The sequence below is a fragment of the Elephas maximus genome, chromosome 3, assembly GCF_024166365.1.
Source record: "Elephas maximus indicus isolate mEleMax1 chromosome 3, mEleMax1 primary haplotype, whole genome shotgun sequence".
In the NCBI taxonomy this organism is placed as follows: Eukaryota; Metazoa; Chordata; class Mammalia; order Proboscidea; family Elephantidae; genus Elephas; species Elephas maximus.
In genome coordinates, this window is record NC_064821.1 from 95,566,740 (window position 1) to 95,588,345 (window position 21,606).

Below are 21,606 nucleotides of genomic sequence, written 5' to 3' on the forward strand. Positions count from 1 at the left end.
TTGAATTATTAATCAAAAACCTCCCAGCAACAATAAAAAAGTCCCGGACCAGACAGCTCTGCTGGGGAATTTTACCAAACAGGCAGAGAAGAACTGACACCAACCCTCCTCAAACTCTTGCAAAACATAGAAAAGGAAGAAATACTAACTCATTCTATAAACCCAGCATTACCTTGATACCAAAGCCAGACAAAGACATAACAAGAAAACTACAGACCTATATCTCTTATGAATACAGATGCAAAAAATCTCAACAAAATACAAGCAAACAGAATCCAACGATACATTAAAAAAATTATACACCATGAACAAGTGGAATTTATTCTAGAAATTTAAGGATGGTTCAACATTAGAAAATCTATCAATGTAATACACCACATTAATAGAACAAAAGAAAAGAAACACATTATTATCTCAATAGATGAAAAAAGGCATTTGATAAAATCTAACATCCTTTTCTGATAAAAACTCCCAATAAGACGGAAACAGAAGGGAAGTTCTTCAGCCAGATTAAGAGCATCTATAAAAAACCAAAAGCCAACATTATACTCAATAGAGAAAGACTGACAGCCTTCCAATGGGAACAAGACAACGATAACTGCTTTCACCAATTCTATTCAATATTATACTGGAAGTCCTACTCAGAGCAAAAAGACAAGAAATAAAACAAATCCAAATTGGAAAGAAAGAAATAGAACTATCTCTATTTGTAAATGATATGATCCCATATATAAAAAATCCATAAGAAAGAATCCAAAGAATCCATAAGAAAGCATCTAGAACTAATAAAAGAATTCAGCAGAGCTGCAGGGTACAAGATCAACACACAGAAATTATTTGGGTTTCTATACACCACAAAAAGATATCTGAAAAGGAAATCAAGAAAATTTCATTTACGATAGCATCTAAAAGAATAAAATACCTAGGACTAAGCCTAAACAGGTATGTAAAGGACTAATACAATGACAATTATAAAACCCTGCCACAAAAGACTAAACAGACCTAAATAAACGGAAAGACATCCCATGCTCATAGACTGAAAGACTTAATACTGTGAATATGTCAATACTATCCAAAATGATCTATAAATTCAATGCAATCTAAGTCAAAATTCCAACAGGGTTTTTAACAGAAATGGAAAAACTAATTCTCAACTTCATATGGACAGGCAAGAGGCCCCAACAGGACCAAAGCAATTTTGAAGAAGAAGAACAAAGCAGGAGGCCTCACACTTCCTGATTTTAAAACACACAGCTACGTTAATCAAAACAGTCTGCTACTGGTTTGATGATAGACATGCGGACCAACGGAACAGAACTGAGCACCCAGAAATAAAACCATGTATCTATGGGTCAACTGATTTTCTACAAGGGTGCTAAGTCAATTTAATGTGGAAGGAACAGTCTCTTCAACAAATGGTGCTGGAAAAATTGGATTTCCACATGCAGAAAACTGAAGTGTGATCCATACCTCATACCTTATACAAAAAGTAATTCCAAATGGATCAATGACCTAAATGTTAAACCTAAAACCATAAAATTTTTGGAAGAAAATATACAGACAAAGCTACAGGACCAAGTTCTTTAAATGATATAAAATACAACAAATCCATAAGCAATACAATACAAAATAGATCATTGGGACCTCATAAAAATTAAATACTTAGTTCATCAAAGGACTTTATCAAATGAGGAAAAAGACAACCTATAGACTGGGAAAAAATCTTTAGGAACCATATATCCAAGAATGGTCTAATATCCAAAGTATATATAAAACTGCTACAACTTAACAACAAAAAGAAAAATAACCCAATCAAAAAATGGGCAAATGACATGAACAGACATTTCACAAAAGAGGATATCCAAGTGGACAACAAACATATGAAAAGATGCTCAATGTCATTAGCCATTAACAAAAAAACCCAATGCCATCGAGTCGATTCCAACTCATAGCGACCCTGTAGGAGGGACACAGTAGAACTGCCCCATAGAGTTTCCAAGGAGCGCCTGGCGGATTCAAACTGCTGACCCTGAGAGCTGCAAATCAAAACTACAACTAGATACCAACTCACCCCTACTAAAATGGCAAGAATAAAAAAAAAAAAAAAGCCAAAGACAGAAAACAACAAGTGTTGGTGAGGATGTGGGGGAGATCAGAACCCTTATCCATTGCTGGTGGGAATGGAAAACCATACAACTGTTGTGGAAAACAGCATTTTGATTCCTCAAAATTTTTAAAATAGAACTATCATATGAGTCAGCAATTCCACTCATAGGTATATACCCTAAAAAAGCAAAAACCATTGCTGTCGAGTTGGAATCAATTCTGACTCATAGCAACCCTATAACTATATACCCTACAAAAAAAAAAAAAAAAAAACCCATTGCCATCTAGTCGATTCTGACTCATAGCGACCTAAAACTAGTGACATGAGCAAGCATATGAACACCTATATTCATAGCAGTACTATACACAAAAAGGTGGAAACAACCTAAGTGCCCATCAACAGGCGAATGTATAAAAAACATGTGATATATACATACAATGGAATACTACTTTGTCATAAAGAGAAAAGAAGTCCTTATGCATGCTACGACATGGATAAACCTCAAAGATATTGTGCTGAATGAAATAAGGCAATCACAAAAGGACAAATACTGTATGATCTCACTTTTATGAAATGACAAGAATAGGTAAATATATACAGACAGGTTATTAGTGGTTACCTTGGGCAGGAGGGGGAGGGGAAGAGGAAATTATTCTCTAAGAAGTAGTGAGCTTATATCAATAGTTATGGGAATATTGGCAAATGAAATCCTATCATGTATTGCCTTAACAGCACTAAACATATAATACATCTCAATTTTATGTTTCTTAATGATGACATTTTTCCACTAAGCAAAGGCTAAAATCTCAAAGTCATTATTTTAATCTAACCAATTACCTTATTAGGCAGTTGTTATCTTATTTTACAAATAAGGAAGCAGGCTCATGAAAGTACAGACAGTCCAGGAGGCGGGGCCAAGAAGGCGGAATAACCAGATGCTTCCGGCGATCCCTCTTACAACAAAGACTCGAAAAATCAAGTGAAATGATTATATTTATGACAAGCTAGGAGTCCTGAACATCAAAGGCAAAGTTAGAAAACAGACTAAGTGGCAGGGGGAGAGTGAGCCCATTCAGAAGCAGAGAGGAGCTGCTGGACCTGAATCTCTGAGATCCCTCAGGTACCATTCCCGGAAGCAGCTGCAGCAGGCTGGTGGTAGTGTTCAGCTGCAGTTTTCTCAGGGAGAAGTAGCCAGCCACACAGCCTACTCACACCTCCAGAACCACAGAACAACGGCACTCTAGGCAAAAGCTAAGTACTTGCGTTACCAAGCCCCCACCCCCAAGCCGGCTTCATTGACTATTGATTTCCCTGGGCCTGAAACAGGCCCATGTGAGCACCCTGAGCCATGCTCCCTGACTTGTAGAAGGAATAAATTCACCACAGGGGGAAAAGACACTTTGCCAGCTCCACTAACCAGGGAAGCTCGGGACAGAGGCGGCTCCTGTCCAGGCACATAAACGGTCCATGGACTTTGAATACCTTCCCCCCTGCATGGACCTATGTGGGCCTATTCCAGGTGAATAGGCTCTTGCTGGCAGACTGCGACTGGTTAAGCTGTGCAGTGGAGAGGTGAGTGTTTGATATTTGACATGGCTTTGCCTATTAAGCAGGGTCCTCACCTACCCACATCAGGGGCCTATGGACTGGTGGCTCCTCTCAGGTCACCCAGCCACCCGCGACAGGGGTCCAAAGGTAACTGGTACCTCCCAGTCCTTATGACCAAAAGCACTGAGTGCCTATGGTCCATCTGCAGAACCCACCCACCTGCACGCTCTAGGGAAGAGGGACGTGCTTTCCTCAGTTCTCAGCCTCCTGCCTTGTTCACAATGTGACCCCCTGCTGCAAGCAGATACCGGTACCTACACCAAACACCCTGACGCTCTAAGACTGTACAACAGAGCCTGTACCACACACTTGATGACCAGCTACCTGGACACTTGAGCTGAATCCATAAAAGAAAAGTGAATGGACTCATAAGCTCATATACCTGGTAACAACTCTAGCCATCTGGGGACAGGACATCAGTGCCCCAAAGGCGAAAATAATCAAGCTAGATCACTCAAGCAATCCATTTGGGCCTATCAAAACAAAACAAAGCAAGAAACAAGGATACAGTAAGCAAACATAAAATAAACTAATAACTTATAGATGGCTCAGAGACAACAGTCAATATCAAACCACATAAAGAAACAGACCATGATTGCTTCAGCAAGCTCTCAAAACCGAGAATCAAAGGGTCTTCTGAATGAAGGTGCCTTCCTGGAATTACCAGATGCAAAATTCAAAACATTAATATACAGAACTCTTCAAGACATAGGGAAGGAGATCAGGCAATATGCAGAACAAGCCAAGGAACACACAGATAAAACACCTGAAGAAATTAAAAAGGTTCTTCAAGAACATAATGAAAAATTTAATAAGCTGCAAAAATCCATAGAGAGACACCAGTTGGAAATTCAAAAGATTAATAATAAAATTACAGAATCAGACAATTCAACAGAAAGTCAGAGGAGCAAAATCGAGCAAGTGGAAGGCAGAATTGGGGACCCTGAACATAAATCACTTGGCACCAATATATTTGCAGAAAAATCAGGTAAAAGAATTTAAAAAAATGAAGAAACCTTAAGGATCATGTGGGACTCTATCAAGAAATAACCTACGAGTGATTGGAGTACCAGAACAGGGAGGGATAACAGAAAATAGAGAGACAATTGTTGAAGATTTGTTGGCAGAAAACTTCCTTGATATCATGAAAGATGAGAACATATCTATCCAAGATGCTCATCGAACTCCACATAAGGTAGATTTTAAAAGAAAGTCACTAAGACATATTACAATCAAACTTGCCAGAACCAAAGATAAACAGAATTTTAAGAGCAGCAAGGGAAAAACGAAAAGTCACCTACAAAGGACAGGCAGTAAGAGTAAGCTTGGACTACTCGGCAGAAACCATGCAGTCAAGAAGTCAATGTATAAAGTTTTGAAGGAAAAAAATTGCCACCCAAGAATCACATATCCAGCAAAACTGTCTCTCAAATATGAAGGTGAAATTAAGACATTTCCAGATAAACAGTAGTTTAGGAATTTCATAAAACCAAACCAAAACGACACGAAATGCAAAAGGGAGTTCTTTGGTTAGAAAATCAATAATATCAGGTATTAACCCAAGACTAGAACACTGGACAGAGCAATCAGCTGTCAACCCAGACAGGGAAATCACAAAACAAACCAAGATAAAAAAACGCTCAAAACGGAAACAGCAATGTCATTATGTAAAAGAAGACCATATTAAAATAATAAAGAGGGACTAAGAAATGTACTCATAGATCTTTCATATGGGGAGGAAGACAAAGCGATATAAATAAAGGTTAGTTTTAAACTTGGGAAAATATCAAGTTAACCACAAAGTAGACTAACTATCCTACTCATCAAAATAAAATACAAGAAAGAAATAGACTCAACAGAAACAAAATCGACAACAGTAAGAGGAAAAGACAATATATAAACTAGTCAGCACGAAATATTAAGCAGGAAAAAAACTCTCAACAATACGTAAAAAAGACATCAAAATGACAGCACTAAACTCAAACCTATCCATAATTACGCTGAATGTTAATGGACTAAATGCATCAATAAAGAGACAGAGAGTGCCAGAATGGATAAAAAACATGATCCATCTATATGCTGCCTAAAAGAGACACAGCTCAGACTTAGAGACACAAACTAAAACTCAAAGGATAGAAAAAAATGTATCAAGCAAACAACAATCAAAAAAGAACAGGAGTGGCAATATCAATTTCTGACAAAATACACTTTAAAGTCAAATCCACCACAAAGGATATGGAAGGATACTATATATTGATTAAAAGGACAATACACCAGAAAAATATAACCACATTAAATATTTATGCACCAATGACAGGCTGCAAGATATATAATACGAACTCTAACAGCATTGAAAATTGAGATAGACAGCTCCACAATAATAGTAGGAGACTTCAACACACCACTTTCGGTGAAGGACAGGACATCCAGAAAGAAACTCAATAAAGACACACAAGATCTAAATGCCACAATCAACCAACTCAACCTTATAGACATATACAGATCACTCCACCCAACAGCAACCAAGTATACTTCCTTTCCTAGTGCACATGGAACATTCTCTAGAATAGACCACATATTAGGTCCTAAAGCTAGCCTAAGCAGAATCCCAAACATCGAAATATTACAAAGCATCTTCTCTGACCATAAGGCCATAAAAGTAGAAATTAATAACAGAAAAAGCAGGGAAAAGAAATCAAACACTTGGAAACTGAACAATACCCTGCTCAAAAAAGACTAGGTTATAGAAGACACTAAGGATGGAATGAAGAAATTCAGAGAACCCAATGAGAATGAAAACACTTCCTATCACAACCTTTGGGACACAGCGAAAGCAGTTCTCAGAGGTCCATTTATATCAATAAATGCACACATCCAAAAAGAAGAAAGGGCCAAAATCAAAGAATTATCCCTACAACTTCAACAAATACAAAGAGAGCAACAAAAGAAACCTTCAGGCACTAGAAGAAAGGAAATAACAAAAATTAGAGCAGAAATAAATGAAATAGAAAACAGAAGAACAACTGAAAGAGTTAACAAGACCAAAAGCTGGTTCTTTGAAAAAATTAACAAAATTGATAAACCACTGGCCAAACTGACAAAAGAAAAATAGGAGAGGAAGCAAATAACCTGAATAAGAAATGAGACAGGTGATATTACAACAAACCCAACTGAAATTAAAAGAATCATATCAGATCACCACGAAAAATTGTACTCTAACAAATTTGAAAACCTAGAAGAAATGGATGAATTCTTAGAAACACACTACCTACCTAAACTAACACAAACAGAGGTAGAATAACTAAATAGACCCATAACAAAAGAAGAGATTGAAGAGGTAATCAAAACACTCCCAACAAAAAAAAAAAACACAGGCCCAGATGGCTTCACTGCAGAGTTCTACAAAACTTTCAGGGAAGAGTTAACACCACTACTACTAAAGGTATTTCAGAGCATAGAAAAGGATGGAATACTCCCAAAATCATTCTATGAAGCCAGCATATCCCTGATGCCAAAACCAGGTTAAAAAAAAAAAAGACACCACAAAAAAAAAGAAAATTATAGATCTATATCCCTCAAGAACTTAGATGCAAAAGTCCTCAAAAAAATTCTAGCCAATAGAATTAAAGAACATATCAAAAAAATAATTCACCATGATCAAGTGGGTTTTATACCAGGTATGCAGGGATGGTTGAACCTTAGAAAAACAATCAATGTAATCCATCATATAAATAAAACAAAAGACAACAACTACACGATTTTATCAATCGATGCGGATAAGGCATTTGACAAAGTTCAACACCCATTCATCATAAAAACTCTCAGCAAAATAGGAATGGAAGGAAAATTCCTCACCATAATAAAGGGCATTTATACAAAGCCAACAGCCAACATCATCATAAATGGAGAGTCTAAACACATTCCCCTTGAGATTGGGAACCAGAAAAGGATGCCCTTTATCAACCACTCTTACTCAACACTGTGCTGCAGGTCCTAGCCAGAGCAATTAGATAAAGAACTAAAGGGCATCCAAACTGGCAAGGAAGAAGTAAAAGTATCTCTATTTGCAGATGACATGATCTTATACAAGAAAACCCTAAAGAATCCTCAAGAAAACTACTGAAACTAACAAAAGAGTTCAGCAGAGTATCAGGATACAAGATAAACTACAAAAATCAGTTGGATTCCTCTACACCAACAAAGAATATCGAAGAGGAAATCACCAAATCAATACCATTTACAGTAGCCCCAAGAAAATAAAATACTTAGGAATAAATCTTACCAGAGATGTAAAAGACCTACACAAAGAAAACTACAAGACACTACGGCAAGAAACTAAAAGAGACCTACATAAGTGGAAAAACATACCTTGCTCATGGATAGGAAGGCTTAACATTGAAAAAATGTCTATTCTACCAAAAGCCACCTATAGATACAATGTAATTCCAATCCAAATTCCAATGACATTTTTTAATGTGATGGAGAAACAAATCACCAACTTCATATGGAAGGGAAAGAGGCCCTGGATAAGTAAAGCATTACTGAAAAAGAAGAGCAACGTGGGAGGCCTCACTCTATCTGATTTTAGAATCTATTATACTGCCATAGTAGTCAAAACAGCCTGGTACTGGTACAACAGACACATAGACCAATGGGACAGAATTGAGAATCCAGACATAAATCCATCCACATATGAGTAGCTGGTATTTGACAAAGGCCTAAAGTCAGTTAAATGGGAAACGACAGTGTTTTTAACAAATGGTGCTGGCATAACTGGATACCCATCTGCAAAAAAATGAAACAAGACCCATACCTCACAAAAATGCACAAAAATGAACTGAAAATGTATCAAAGACTTAAATATAAAATCTAAAACGATAAAAACCATGGAAGAAAAAACAGGGACAACATTAGGACCCCTAATACATAGCATAAACAGTGCACAAAACACTACTAACAATGTAGAAGAGAAACCAGATAACTGGGAGCTCCTAAAAAGCAAACACCTATGCTCATCCAAAGACTTCACCAAAAGAGTAAAAAGATTACCTACAGACTGGGAAAAAGTTTTTAGCTATGACATTTCTGTTCAGAGCCTGATCTCTGAATCTGCACAATACTGCAAAAACTAAACTACAAGAAGACAATTAACCCAATTAAAAAATGGGCAAAGGATATGAACAGACACTTCACTAAAGAAGGCATTCAGGTAGCTAACAGATACATAAGGAAATACGATCATTAGGCATTGGAGAAATGCAAATCAAAACTACAATGAGATTCCATCTCACTCCAACAAGGCTGGCATTAATCCAAAAAACACAAAAGAATAAATCTTGAAGAGGCTGTGGAGAGACTGGAACACTTATACACTGCTGGTGGGAATGTAAAATGGTACAACCACTTTGGAAATCGATTTGGCACTTCCTTAAAAAGTTAGAAATAGAACTACCATATGATCTAGCAATCCCACTCCTCGGAATATATCCCAGAGAAGTAAGAGCCTTTACACGAACAGGTATATGCACACCCACGTTTATTGCAGCACTGTTTACAAAAGCAAAAAGATGGAAGCAAGCAAGGTGCCCATCAACGGATGAATGGATATATAAATTATGGTATATTCACACAAGGGAATACCACACATCGATAAAGAACAGTGAGGAATCTGTGAAACATTTCATAACATGGAGGAACCTGGAAGGCATGATGCAAAAGGACAAATATTGTATAAGACCACTATTATAAGAACTTGAGAAATAGTTTAAACTGAGAAGAAAACATTCTTTTGTGGTTATAAGAGGAGGGAGAGTGAGAGGGTGGGAGAGGAGTATTCATTAATTAGTTGGCAGATAAGAACTACTTTAGGTGAAGGGAAAGACAGCACACAATACAGGGATGTCAGCACAATTGGACTACACCAAAAGCAAAGAAGTTTCCTGAATAAACTGAATGTTTCGAAGGCCAGTGTAGCAGAGACAGCAGTTTGGGGACCCTGGTTTCAGGGAACATGTAAGTCAATTGGCATAATAAAATCTATTAAGAAAACATTCTGCAACCCACTTCGGCGAGTGGCGTCTGGAGTCTTAAATGCTAGCAAGCGGCCATCTAAGATGCATCAATTGGCCTCAACCCACCCAGAGCAAAGGAGAATGAAGAACACCAAAGCCACAGGGTAATGATGAGCCCAAGCGACAGAAAGGGCCACATAAGCCAGAGACCTACATCATCCTGAGACCAGAAGAACTAAATGGTGCCTGGCTACAACCAATGACTGTCCTGACAGGGAACACAACAGAACTCCTGAGGCACCAGGAGAGCAGTGAGACGCAGACCCCAAATTCTCATAAAAAGACCAGACTGAATGGTCTGACTGAGACTAGAATGACCTCAGACGTCATGGTCCGCAGACTTTCTGTAAGCCCAAGGCAGGAACCATTCCTAAAGCTAACTCTTCAGACAGGGATTGGACTAGATTATGGAATAGGCAACGATACTGGTGAAGAATGAGCTTCTTGGATCAAGTAGACACATGAGGCTATGTTGGCATCTCCTGTCTGAAGGGGAGATGAGAGGGTAGAGAGGGTCAGAAGCTGGCTGAATGGACTTGAGAAGAAATGTAAGAGGGAAGGAGTATGCTGTCTCATTAGGGAGAGAGCAGTTAGGAGAATATAGCAAGGTGTCTATAAATTTTTGTATGAGAGTCCAACTTGATTTGTAAACTTTCACTTAAAGCACAATTTAAAAAAAAAAAAAAAGCAGATTGTCCACAGAATAATCCCAGATTTACCTTACTCCAACACAATGTTCATTCAACCTCATGTGCCTAGAAAAGGTGCCTCTACAAGGCATTATGTAATCTGCAGGATTTTATTTGCCAGTCTGAGAGAGAAATCCATTATCACTCACCAAAGATAGGGCTATCTTCCTGTCAAGACTAACCCACTGAAAGGTACTTACACACTCTGAGGACTGTCTAGTCCTTATAGGCTGATCCCCCTGTTGCTGAGTTGAACCGGCCACTTGCTGGGCATTTACAAGGTTTCGGACCAGCTGGGCTGCTAAGAGAAGACATCACAACAAATATCAGCAGACAAGGTAGGAGAGAAATGATTTTTTTTTTTAATCTCCATTCTTACGTAAAAGAGTCTCAAATCTGAGATTTTATAAATTTGGATTATTAATCTATGCTAGTAAAGAATTTCTAACAACTTTTTTTCGAAGCCATTTTGCAATCCTCTAAATGCATCAAAAATGCACTGGTTTTGGAACTAAGATCAAATACCTTGCTATTTTTTTTAAAGGAGACAACATATTTATTTAAGCAAATACACTGTGCAATAAGAATCTGAATAACTAGAAATCATTACTTCTAAAATAATTTAATGTTTTTCCAAAACACTCTTATTTGGGAGTTTATTTTACTATATGATTCTTAAAATTCCTATGAAATACACCAAGAACAGACCCCCCTTTCTCACAGTAGTACTTGGGGGAACTATAATTTCTCATACATGTTCCCATGAAAGAACCTCTGATAAAGAATTTTAACATTTAAGAGCAAGAAAAATAGTCTGACGCAAATCCAAAGAAGGAGTTGACTACCACAGAATGTTGAGACCTCTACAGTGAGTATATAAAAAAAAAAAAAAAACAGTTGGGTTAAGTAGACTCTGACTCATGGAGATCCCGTATATGTCACAGTAGAACTGTGCTCCATAGGTTTTTCAATAACTGACTTTTCAGAAGCACATGGCCAGGTCTTTCTTCCGAGGTACCTCTGGGTAGACTCAAACCTCCAACCTTTCAGTTAGTAGCCGAGGGTATTGACCATTTTGCACCACCCAGAGACTCTGAACATATCCAAATACTGTTCAAACTAAGAGCCTCATTGAATAATTTTTATCTCTTTAAGAAATTATAAGGCCCGAAATCATATGACAAGATTTGGAGTACAGAGAAATCAGTCCCTTGGCATGCAATCAGTACAAATGACTTTATTCCCACCAGAAACAGTTTTTGGCTTTTTCTGTTTACCTGCCACACTGCTATTCCTTTGACGGGCCAGCTTGACCTCTGGGCACTCCCTTCGTACATGTCCTGCATCTCCACAAATAAAACATCTGAGGTCTCTGGGGTCTCTATAGTCTCGATTGTCGTGGAGGTCTCGGGGGTCAAGAAGATCTCGGGAGTCTTTATCTTCTTCATTCCCTTCCTTCTCTTCTTCACTGTCTTTCTTCTTTAGTCTAAACAGTAAACTGCTGATACCAATAATGTGGGGCTAGGGACTTGTAAGCTGAGTGAGTCATAGACCAAACTAAACTATGTAAGAGTCCCACAATCACAAAGGGCCTAACACGCCTATTGTTTCATGCACCATGTTTTTGAAGTCAAAGGAACTCACATTTATAGCACACCTACTCATACAACAGAAACTGGGCATTATAGTATTTTTACAATATCAAAAATAAAAAATATTTAATGTAGAATCTCAATCCTACGACAATCCTTAAAGGCTGGTATTTATTAACTCGTTTTTACAGAGTAAGAAGCTAAGAACCAGAGAAGTATCTTGCACAAATTTATGTCAATAAAATAGCAGTGACGAAAAATAGTATTTTGTCTGAAAAATTATAAGCTCATTATATTAGGCCAGACTTGATAATTAAAGAAGGGATTTTCTTGCCCTGTTAAACACAATATATAGAACCTGTGTTGGGGGAGGGTGTGGTGCAAGTATGTTTCATAGATATCTTTTGAGGGAGTGTGCAGGATACATATTTCTCAAGGTACATAGTATACAGGTATACCTTACACCATATACCTCAAGGATTCATGTATTATATTTTAATTAATGGCTTGTATGACTCTGAGGTCCCCAGCAAGAAACCCGTATCTTGGTCATCTTTTTTTCCTTGGTGCCTAGCAAAGTTCCCAACACATAGTATGTGTCAATAAATGTTTCTTCAATAAACAAAACACAAAAACCCTGAATGAATGAACAAATGAATGGTATGAGATATCATCATATGACTAAGTCTCACCCCATTACAAAATGTACATTTAGCTACGTATGTTCTAATCTGAAACCCTTAATTTTCTCACATAAGCATTTCTGAACACAGTTATAGCTATAAATTGACCTAACATTTATTTTTCCTGTAATGTTGATATATAATCATTTGCCAACCTTCTCCTCTTAGGGCAGTCTTTCATGTAGTGGCCTATTTTCCCACACACGCGGCAACATCGATCATTGGGAGCCAGTTCTCCATCTGTTAATACTCTGGAATCAAAGAAGTACTCCTAGAAAGAAAATGCAATTTTACTAGGAAAAAAAATCTCTGTAAACCTTATGGAACCAAATGGAAAGAAAACCAAGCTGTAAAAGTAGTTTCAAAAAAAAAAAAGGGAAGAAGAAAAGAAATATCAACAAATATTCCTCTGTAAAACAAGATACAAAAATAAGATTTGGAATCATTAACATCACAGTTTCTAACAGTGCTAACCACTTCACCTCCATAATCACTTTCTCACTCAATCCCTGCAGCACCTCAATAAAGCAGACACTATTTTCATCCTAATTTTACAGATAAGGAAACTGAGGTTCAGAGTTCAAGTCAAATGCCCATATGTAAAAAAGCTGGTAAGAAGCAGATAAAAAAGATTTAGACCTAAGTCTGACTACAAAGCTCATGCTTTCTGCTGCAACAGGCAGTTTCTGCAAGAAATTATTTCCTTCACAAAAAAGTTTCTCCTCATCAGTCCTCTGGTTTATTTAAAATATGATTTGATTTACATACAACTTTCATGAACATGTAACATCTATCATATACAGTGAGATGTACCGAAGGAGATGGTAGGAAACTAATAAGCACAAACAATTTTTCAAGTCTTAAAAGAACTAAGCTCATTTTTGCTTTACCCTAGGCTCCTTGCTTATCCTTCTAAACGTTAGCTCGGTTGTGCACTGTCACAAAGGCTATGTGGTCCTAACTGTATCCATACTTCTGGAAGGCAAGAGAACATGTTTATATAGCTCACTATAAATCCATCTAAAGTCAGGGATAAAAGTTTAAGAGACACATCCTTTACAATGGCAATAATCGGAATGACAGACAATAACAAGTGTTGGTGAGGACGTGAAGAAACTGGAACCCACGTACACTGCTGATGGAAATGTAAAATGGTGCAGCTACTTTGGAAAACAGTTTGGCAGGTCCTCGAAAAGTTAAACACTAATTTATCAAAATGACCCAGCAATTACATAGCTAGGTATATGCCCAAGAGAAATGAAAACATATTCACACAAAAATGTGTACACAAATGCTCATAGCAGCATTACTCAGAATAGCCAAAATGTGGAAACAATCTATTCAACAACTGATGAATAGATAAATGTACCATATCCATACAATGAAATATCATTTGGTCATAAAAAGGAATGAAGTTTTGATACATGCTACAACATGGATGGAAGCCCTGGTGGTGTAGTGGTTAAGTGCTACGGCTGCTAACCAAGAGGTCGGCAGTTCGAATCCGCCAGGCGCTCCTTGGAAACTCTATGGGGCAGTTCTACTCTATTCTATAGGGTCGCTATGAGTCGGAATCAACTCGACAGCAGTGGGTTTGGTTTAGTTGGTTTTACAACATGGATGAACTCTGACAACATCCGGTAAGTGAAAGACAAACACAAAAGAACACACATTGTATGATTCCATTTACATGGAATGTCCAGAACAAGCAAATTTATAGGGGCAGTAAGTAGTTATTTAAAGCTGGGAAAGGGATGAGAAAGGGTAAGGGGATTGATATCTAATAGGTAAAGGGATTTCCTTTAGAGAGGATGAAAATGTGCTAAGATTAGACTGTGGTGATGGTTGTACAATCCAGTGTACTAAAAAACACTCTACACTTTAATTGGGTGAGTTATATAGTATGTGAATTATATCTCAATAAAGCTGTGTTTTAAAAAAATGGCAAGAGAAACATTCGTGCTGATGAAACTAATATAGCTAATTAGTATCTTCATCATCACATTTTCTGCCAGGATGAAATGAAGCCATTTCTCAATTCAACCAGCTGCTTAAGGCAGAAACCTAGACATCATCCTGAACTTGTTCTCCTTCACCCATCACCTCCAATCAATCACCAAGTTCTAATCCATTCTACTCTCAAATACCTCTTGAACTTCTTTACTCTATCCCACCACTCCAGTCAAGATGGCCTAGACATGGAGTTGACAAAATTTCTCCGTAAAGGCTAGACAGTATTTTGGGTGTTGCAGTAAAATTAAAGATGCTATGTGGGCATTTATAAAAGAACAAATTTCAACAAAAAATGTTACTGGAGAAATTAAAAATATGCCAATAATGAGTTCTATCTTTTTTATTAACTTTTATTGAGCCTCAAGTGAACGTTTACAAATCAAGTCAGACTGTCAGATATAAGTTTATATACACCTTACTCCGTACTCCCACTTGCTCTCCCCCTGATGAGTCAGCCCTTCCAGTCTCTCCTTTCGTGACAATTTTGCCAGCTTCCAACTCTCTCTATCCTCCCATCCCCCCTCCAGACAGGAGATGCCAACAGTCTCAAGTGTCCACCTGATATAATTAGCTCACTCTTCATCAGCATCTCTCTCCTACCCACTGTCCAGTCCCTTTCATGTCTGATGAGTTGTCTTCGGGGATGGTTCCTGTCCTGTGCCAACAGAAGGTTTGGGGACCATGCCCGCTGGGATTCCTCTAGTCTCAGTCAGACCATTAAGTATGGTCTTTTTATGAGAATTTGGGGTCTGCATCCCACTGATCTCCTGCTCCCTCAGGGGTTCTCTGTTGTGCTCCCCGTCAGGGCAGTCATCAATTGTGCCTGGGCACCAACTAGTTCTTCTGGTCTCAGGACGATGTAGGTCTCTGGTTCATGTGGCCCTTTCTGTCTCTTGGGCTCTTAGTTGTCGTGTGACCTTGGTGTTCTTCATTCTCCTTTGCTCCAGGTGGGTTGAGACCAATTGATGCATCTTAGATGGCTGCTTGTTAGCATTTAAGACCCCAGACACCACATTTCAAAGTGGGATGCAGAATGTTTTCATACTAGAATTATTTTGCCAATTGACTTAGAAGTCCCTTCAAATCATGTTCCCCAGACCGCCGCCCCTGCTCCGCTGACCTTTGAAGCATTCAGTTTACCCCGGGAACTTCTTTGCTTTTGGTCCAGTCCAGCTGAGCTGACCTTGAGTTCTGTTTTTTTATAATACAAGTTTGCTAAAAAGAGGAACAGAATTCCTTTTTGGGAAGACAACATTTCACTTAAGTGAGATTCAGTACCTGGAGAATGACATGTTGGTAAAGTACAGGGTCATCGAAAAACAGGAATACCCTCAACGAGACAGAATGACACAGTGGCTGCAACAAAGGGCTCAAGCATAATCATGACTGTGAGGATGGTGCAGGACTGGGCAGTGTTTTGTTCTGTTGTGCCATAGGGATAGGGTCACTATGAGTCGGCACCAACTAGACAACACCTGATAACAACTGTAAACAAGCATCCTATTCGAAGTCTATTTAGTGCCATGTTTTTTGCATTTCTGTGGTTTTTGCATGTGTGTGATTTCACTGTTCAAAACGACCCCCAAGTGTATTGCTGAAGTGTTGTCTTTTATTCTTAAGGACAAGAAGACTGTGATATACCTCTTAGAGAAAATATGTATGTTAGATAAGCGTTGTTCATGCATGAGTTATAGTGCCGCTGGCCATGAGTTCAATGTTAATGAATCAACAATATATACTTAATAAGGTGTCTTTAAACAGAAACACAAATAAAACAAGACTGTGTGTTGATCAGCTGATGAAAATGTTGTGACCAGAGCTGGCAGGAATCTAACCCTATATTTCCCCCAGGAACAATGGTTCAGTTTTTGCTAATTCATGTCCACAGCAATTTTATAGACCATAACTCTACAAACATTGAGGCTCAACTGTGATATATATTGACTATATATAAACAGACTTTTAAAAGAGAATAAACTAGATCAAGATACGGTTTGCAGACTCATAGGCCTCTTTTGATAGGTCCCAAACTGAAGTTTGGCTTTTACACCAAATGACATTCAAGTCCAAAGACTTCAATATCTATATGTAATTGAGAACTACTTATTAACAAAATCCTAAGTTATAAAGACTTTATATTCATAAACTAAAAGTAGCATATTTCTAGCTTACTGAGGGCTCTTAATTTAGCCTAAGTGCATGCAACATTGCTAGGTTGCTACCGAACAGATACACACACAAATAGTTGGGATTCCCATAATTTTCAGATAAAATATTTTAACAATGCATTGTCAGATCTGTTTTGATTTGGCTGTGGTTTTCTTTTATTGGTATTTTAATTAACATGTTAGTAAAATTACTGAGTTTTTTTTTGTTGCTGTTATTTTGTTCTTGTGTGAATCTTATGTTGTTTCAACTCTCACTGTTTTTTTAATCTCTCTCCATTGTAATTATTATCACCACCTGAAAGTCTGGACAATCAAAAATGTCTGAGTGCTTGTCATGGACTGAACTGTGTCCCCCCAAAAAATCTGTGTATCAACTTGGTTAGGTCATGATTCCCAGTATTGTGTGGTTGTCCTCCATTTTGTGATTGTCATTTTATGTTGAGAGGATTAAGGTGGGATTTTAACACCACACTTACTGAGGTCACCTCCCTGATCCAAGGTAAAGGGAGTTTCCCTGGGTTGTGGCCTGCATCACCTTTTATCTCTGAAGAGATAAGAGGAAAGGAAAGCGAGCAGAGAGCTGGGGACCTCATACCACCAAGAAAGCCAGTGCCGGGAGCAGAGTGCATCCTTTGGACACGGGGTCCCTGTCTGCACCTGAGAAGCTCCTCGACCAGGACAAGATTGAGGATAAGGACCTTCCTCCAAAGCTGACAGTGAGAGACAGCCTTCCCCTGGAGCCAACTCCCTGAATTTGAACTTGTAACCTACTAGACTGTGAGAAAATAAATTTCTCTTTGTTAAAGCCATCCACTTGTGGTATTTCTATTATGGCAGCACTAGATGACTAAGACAGTGCTCTAAGGAAAAAAAGCTCCAGGCTTTTCTCCACTTTTCTCACCCCTTTTCTCACTCTACTCCCAAGAAAGAACAGACCCTGTCTTAGTCATCTAGTGCCGCTATAACAGAAATACAAATGGATGGATGGCTTTAACAAACAGAAATTAATATTCTCACAGTTTAGGAGGCCAGAAGTCTGAATTCAGGGCATCAGTTCTTGGGCAAGGCTTTCTCTCTGTTGGATCCAAGGGAAAGTCCTTATTCCTTGGCTCCTTGGTGACCTGCATGACGTCTATCCTCTCCCAACTCTGTTGCTTGTTTAACCTCTTTTTATATCTCCAAAGAGACTGATTCAAGAATATCCTATACTAATCCTGTCTTATTAATGGAACAAAGACAACACATTCCCAAATGGGATTACAGTCACAAGCCTAGAGGTCAGGATTTATAACATGTATTTTTGGGGGACACAATTCAATCCATAACAGACCCCAATAACCATAGGGTCATGGTTTCTTTTGAGATTTCTTCTCTTGGAACTCTCTCTCTGTGAAACTGGGACTTCCTCTCACTTGGAAAGAAGAACCCTCTCCACCCATTAGAAAGCAAGCAAAAATCAGAGTGAGATCAAAGAGAGTGGGGAACATTATCCCATCAAGTCTAGGCAAAAGAAATCCTCTCAGTTCTATGTCATCTAGTCAGTTTCCCAGTGCTACGGCACAATTAGAGCAGAAGCCGCAGCAAATAACAAAGTGTTTCTTTGGTACTGCCCTGTGTGTATATTTTCATCATGATTTCTAAAGATGGAAGAGGAGCGGTGGGCTGCAACTCAAATTCACAATTCAAGGTTCCTGAATCTTGGCTATCTACCCTTATTGACTCAGCAAATGCTTATTTGGTACACCCTATGTGCAAGCCAGGAGCCCTGGCTGCACAATAGTTAAGCGCTCAGCTACTAACCAAAAGGTAGACAGTTCAAATCCGACCAGCCGCTGCATAGAAAAGACCTGGCTATCTGTTCCAGTAAAGATTACAGCCTAGGAAACCCTATGGGGCAGTTCTACTCTGTCCTACAGGGTCGCTATGAGTCAGAATCGACTTGACGGCATACAACAACAAATGTGCAAGCCATGCCCCTGAGTGGTGCAAACAGTTTGCACTCAACTACTAACTAAAAGGCTGGCATTTCAAACCCACCTAGCAGCTGGTGATCTGCTTCTATCAAGCCTACAGCCAAGAAAACCCTATGGAACTCAATTCTACTCTGTAACACATGGGGCGCCATGAGTTGGAACTGACTCAATGGCAACAAGTTTAGTTTGAGTTTATGTGCCAAACACTAAGATTAGCACTGGAGGTATAATGGTGAACCTTACAGACAAGGACCCTACCCTCATGGAGCTTACAGTCTAGTGTGGGAGAAAGAATTTAACAAGTAGATTAGATGACTGACAGACAGACAGACAGACAGGTATCATAAAACACATTTTATATACACATAAAACACACAACACATTTTATTTATATATATGTGTGTATATCTATACAAACACACAGGCATGTTTGTGTGTGTGTATAAAGCCTCTGTCATTAGGGACTACAGTAAGTTCAGTAAGAAAAAATACAGGGAGCTCTGATTATCTTTTTCCTATTCCTATCATCAATTTGGAAACAGGATTAGGTTTCCTGTTCTTACAAAAAAATTTTCTACTAAAAAAGAAAACATTAAGAATTAAAACTATGTAAACTTACAGCTTCTCTGCCAATGAGGGGATAAAATGGGGTACCAAAAAGTTTCCTTCCGTTGATAAATGCCTTCATGATGAAATTGGTCACTATTGAAAAAAGAAGAAAACAATGAAGATGTAGATATTAATGTGTCAGAGCTTTAAACTTAAGCTAGAAATCTACTTTTTAAAACTTACTTTTTCTAGAAACTCCAGCACCGAGGTTATGATTCAAGTCAAAAGGGTCTAGAAAAGAAATATTTGAATTTTTTTTTATTAAGAATTATGTTCACTGGTTGCTGAGTTGGAATCGACTTAAGAGCAGTAAATTTTAATGGTAACATAAAATATACGTAACGGTCATGTTGTTGTGGATGTTAGGTGCCATAGAGTTGAGTCACAACTAGAGTCTAACACTACATATACTCAAACCAGGGGCCGATTAACCAGTAAGCAAAGTACACACAGGCTTAATTGTGTTTACTTACTAACCTGTAGTGCACAATTTCACATGGGTCAGGTACAATTGTGCACTACAGATTACTAAGTAAGCACAAGTAAGCCCATGCATACCTTGCTTAATGGGTAATCCATCCCTGACTCAGACCATCCAAGTCGCCAAATTATTCTTTTAAAATTACAGATTAAGGGATGGAAACTGATAAACATTAAATGGAAGAATCGTCCAAATCCTAATGTGTTTCAGTTCCCCTCCCAATTTCCTTGGTCAAATGACCCTCTGGTTTTTTGTCTCGTGCCTGAATTACTATCAGCTGAATAATTACCTTCAATTGCAATGCATTTGGATGTCCACTGCTTCTCAAAAGTTGTCAACAGCTTTTTCTGCCGAATGCTAATTACATATTCCTTGAAATCAAACTCTTCAGTATAGAAGCGAAGCAGTCCCAACCAAAGCTCTCCTAATGTTTCTGTGTTCTTTCCAAGTGAAGGTAAACGCTTTTTCTAAATGTAAGCAAGAGAAAATGAAATAGACAAAAATGTCCATAGCTATCCAAAGTATGAACAGCAAATTTAAGTAAAATAATTAAATTATGCAAATCAATGAGTGTTCTATAACAAAGACTATATTACCAGTTCTTCTGTTTTATCAAAGAAAAAGGCATTCCATCCATCAACCATTCTCTGTGGAATCTGTTTTCCATCAAAGATCTGCAAAAAAAAATTTTATTATCAGATTTCAAAGTCAGCCAATCCAAAGGACTAAATAATCTTGTATCATTTTAGAATCTACCTGTAACAGACATACTGAAATATTTCTATCAAAAAGAACATGCCATGATGGTGTAGTAAGTTGATGCCAAGTAGTTAATGAATAAAAAGTATATCTGAAAGACTAAAACGGGCAAGGGATATCTTAACAGCATTAGACTTTCCAAATGACACATTTACTATTATCCATCTGGCCTATCAAAACATACCCAGTCCAAAATTAATGAGGCAAAACAAAGAAAATGAAAATGGCACTTTCATCAACAAATAATAGGTACGGAAATATACAATAAATAATACTTAATGATCCTGTACCCAAATGAAATCAATAGTATTATTACTATTATTTTTGGAAGAAGGGTCTAGCACCTTTAGTCAGTTATCTGTATCAGATGAGGCTAAGAAGCACCTAGACACTGACCTTTTTAAATGGACTATCAGGCAACTTTCCTGACATCTTAATAAAGACTACAAAATGTTCATTATTAATTATAAATAGTAATTCACTACCCTAAAGAAGGAGTGACAGGAAAAAGGAATGCTATTTTAAAAGAAAAGTAACTCATAGGGTCGTAGTATAGGCGCAGCTGACCTCCACAAGCAATTTGGACAACTTTTATTCTAACAGGAGAGATGCAATGAAGTGCAAAGTGCAAAAGGCTCAAAGTTAACAGACATCATTTCTATCTAGTCTTGGTCCTGCCAAAGAGTGACTCTGGACAGGACAATTATCCCCCTACGTCCTCATTTTTCCAATGAAAACAAGAGAAGACTAAACAGATCCTTCCTTGGAAGGTCAATACGTAAAACAGATAAAATCAGAAGTACTCCAATAAATGCCTGAGTGGAGAAAACACCTATTCCTTATCCGGCCCACA

At 38.1% G+C, this 21,606-nt stretch overlaps 1 protein-coding gene across 11 annotated transcripts in view; it reads right to left on the reverse strand.

The window, feature by feature from the left end:
• TUT4 (terminal uridylyl transferase 4) overlaps positions 1–21,606 on the reverse strand; it is a 162,708-nt gene that overhangs the window by 9,029 nt on the left and 132,073 nt on the right. For 7 of the 11 annotated variants that reach the window (XM_049879254.1, XM_049879244.1, XM_049879243.1 and 4 more), the window contains 7 exons: positions 20,591–20,668; positions 20,284–20,461; positions 19,697–19,744; positions 19,524–19,606; positions 12,906–13,021; positions 11,753–11,976; positions 10,676–10,776 (listed from right to left, as the gene is read on the reverse strand). In XM_049879254.1, coding sequence (XP_049735211.1) covers positions 10,676–10,776; positions 11,753–11,976; positions 12,906–13,021; positions 19,524–19,606; positions 19,697–19,744; positions 20,284–20,461; positions 20,591–20,668 — 828 coding nt within the window. The remainder of the gene's footprint in view (positions 1–10,675; positions 10,777–11,752; positions 11,977–12,905; positions 13,022–19,523; positions 19,607–19,696; positions 19,745–20,283; positions 20,462–20,590; positions 20,669–21,606) is intronic. The other 4 variants (XM_049879250.1, XM_049879253.1, XM_049879249.1 and 1 more) reach the window with 2 other exon arrangements.